The 2,979-nt window shown below is 41.5% G+C and overlaps 1 protein-coding gene across 1 annotated transcript; it reads left to right on the top strand.

Moving 5' to 3' along the window:
- Window positions 1-370: 370 nt before the first annotated feature.
- FOXC2 (forkhead box C2) lies at window positions 371-2,670 on the top strand. The gene has a single exon (XM_053448290.1). It carries the CDS (start codon window positions 612-614, stop codon window positions 2,016-2,018), a length of 1,407 nt encoding a protein of 468 aa, XP_053304265.1. The 5' UTR covers window positions 371-611; the 3' UTR covers window positions 2,019-2,670.
- Window positions 2,671-2,979: the final 309 nt, after the last annotated feature.

The raw sequence follows: 2,979 nt of genomic DNA, 5'->3' as shown, positions 1-2,979 counted from the left end.
TATTATTATTTAGTGAGGCAATTATTTATAACAATATAAACGTAAATAAATAACATCCAGGTTTAATAGTTTTTATTTATAATGTTTACCTCTATCGGTCTGCTCATTTAAAGTTATTATCGGATGAATATATAGTGTTAATCCAGCACTATAGGTTTAAATCTCTGGACTCTTTAAAGCTCCCGCACCATATTTGGTTAAATGACGAAAAAAAAAGCAGTTTGTGTGGAGTGCTGGGAAGTGTGTCTGTCTTTGGATTGGTTCCCAGATCCTCTTACCGGCTGCTGATTGGACAGAAGTTATAGAGGGGGTTGTGGGCGGCTGGGAGTAAAAGCTTAGCTCACAGAAAAAAGTTTAGGAAGTTCTTCATAGCTTGGAAACAGGGCTGTGGGAGAGAGGAGCTGTGATTGCAGATCGTTCCCCCCTGGCCTAGCTGAATCTGACACCTTGTTGGGGTCTCGGTCTCTGAAGGACAGTGACAATTTTCAGAAGAAGAGGATGTTTAGCTAGAGCAGAGGACACGGTTGTACAGCGAGAGTCTGATCTACCTCTCCTCCTGAAGGAGGACCTCTCCATCCTCTACAGATTGACATTACCCCTCTTGAGCATCAATGATGCAAGCGAGATATTCTGTGGCGGACCCCAATGGTCTGGGTGTCGTCCCTTATCTGAGTGAGCAGAACTACTACAGAACAGCTGGGACTTACGGGAGCATGGCCACCCCCATGAGTGTGTACACCGGTCATGACCAATACACCTCGGGGATGAGCAGGTCTTACGGACCCTACCACCACCAGGCAGCAGCCCCAAAGGATCTGGTTAAACCTCCATACAGTTATATCGCTCTTATCACCATGGCCATTCAAAATGCTCCTGATAAGAAGATCACGCTGAATGGAATTTATCAGTTTATTATGGATCGCTTCCCTTTCTATCGTGAAAATAAACAAGGATGGCAAAACAGCATCAGACACAACCTGTCCCTCAACGAATGCTTCGTGAAAGTCCCACGGGATGACAAGAAGCCAGGGAAAGGTAGCTACTGGACTCTGGATCCTGATTCCTATAACATGTTCGAAAATGGGAGCTTTCTCCGAAGGAGGAGGAGGTTTAAGAAGAAAGATGCTTCCAAAGAAAAAGATGAGAGGAACCACAAAGATCAGAGCAAGCTGCAAACTTCGATCTCCAGCATAGACATTCCAAAGGATGTTATCCATGAGAAGAAAATTGTCATCAAAAGCGAATCCCCGGAGCTACCGGTTATCACAAAAGTGGAGAACTTAAGCCCTGGTGGTGGCAGTGCCATGCAAGACAGCCCTAGAAGTGTGGCATCCACTCCATCAGCCTCTACCGAGAGTTCACTCCCTGATCACCACACAGTCAGCAATGGTCTGTCGGGCTTCAGCGTTGAGAACATCATAACTTTAAGGACTTCTCCTCAAGGGGAACTAAGTCCGGTGCCAACTATCCCGTGTAGGACGGGGATGGTCCCCTCGTTGCCCATCAACTATGCACAGACTCAGACCTCTATCTATAGTCAGGCATGCACACAGGGAATGGACACTAGTGGGAGCTATCAGTGCAGTATGAGGGCCATGAGCCTGTACACGGGTGACAGGTCAAGCCACATGTGTGTGCCCACCACCATGGAAGACACCATCTCAGATCATCACAATGGCACCACATCTCCACTGAGCACCATGAGCCTTGGGTCCAGCCAGGATAGTGTCCTGACATCTAGTCACCACCAGCAAAATGGGACAGCAGGGCAGACAGCATCCTGGTACCTCAACCACAGTGCAGATCTTAACCACCTCTCTGGGCACACTTTCGGGTCGCAACAGCAGACTTTCCCAAATGTGAGAGAAATGTTCAACTCCCACCGCCTTGGGATTGAAAGCTCAGCCCTCAGTGACCACCAGGTGAGCGGTAACACAAGCTGTCAGATCCCCTATAGATCAACGCCTTCCATATACCGCCACACCACCCCCTACCCCTACGACTGCACTAAGTACTGATTAAAGCCAGGTTGTCCGGACTGTGTTCAGTGACATCTTAATGAAAAAAGAAAATGACTTGTTTTAAAGAGTCTAGAAAGCAAAGACTAGCATTGGCATTTACATCGGTAAATATACACTATATATATATTTACAAGTAACATTTACTTGAACAAAACGGAGATATATTTACCATAAAGGAAATTGACAGATATCTGCTAAAATGTGTGACCTTGTTGAAGGACCAAACCTTTGTAATCTCCTTTTGTACTGGGAATAGATTTGAAATATCTAATTTCTGTAAAATATGTGAAGCGGGCTGTTTAGAGTCATTTTATTATAATATTTAAAGTTGAGTTCACTGGATTATTTTGGTTAATTCTGCCAGCAAATATGAATTGCTAAACTGAAACAAACACCTAGTGCTTTATTCATAGTGTCTGTATAATTCTAGTATTTCTTACAATTACCTTCCACTTTCTTATTGAAAAAATAGGAATATAATTTATTTTTTCCTCTTGATGGGATAAAATGGGAAAACTTGTGTTTGTTGTTTTTTTTGGGGGGGAGATTTTTTGAGACTCTGACCATTCCCAAAAACGTATGTTGTGTCTGTTTGGTCCAATTGTATTTTATATTAAATAAATTGTTTTTTTTGTGTTACAGCTTTAAATATTGTTACAAGTGTGTTTTTATTTTGGGTTAAATGAGTTTAAACTTCTTTGAGTTTCTAAACACTGGTTGTTTTCTATTAAACAAAATCAATTTTAGCATATACTACAAAAAGCCTACTTCAAATCTGTAAATATATATAATTATAATAAGACACTTACATTATATTTAAAAAGGTAAAACATTTTTACATCCCATTTAAAATAGAGTGAAAAATACACAGTACAATTTCTGCATATGTTTCAACAAATAGTTAAAATATTCTTTACTTAGGTTATTCCTTACCTTAGGTTACAATGTTACAATTTAT

The sequence above is a fragment of the Spea bombifrons genome, chromosome 10 (assembly GCF_027358695.1).
Source record: "Spea bombifrons isolate aSpeBom1 chromosome 10, aSpeBom1.2.pri, whole genome shotgun sequence".
Taxonomy (NCBI): domain Eukaryota; kingdom Metazoa; phylum Chordata; class Amphibia; order Anura; family Pelobatidae; genus Spea; species Spea bombifrons.
This window is presented reverse-complemented; position numbering and strand designations above follow the sequence as displayed.

Coding starts and splice junctions, on each gene's coding strand:
- FOXC2 (XM_053448290.1), top strand. CDS start 612: ATGATGCAAGCGAGATATTCTGTGGCGGACCCCAATGGTCTGGGTGTC.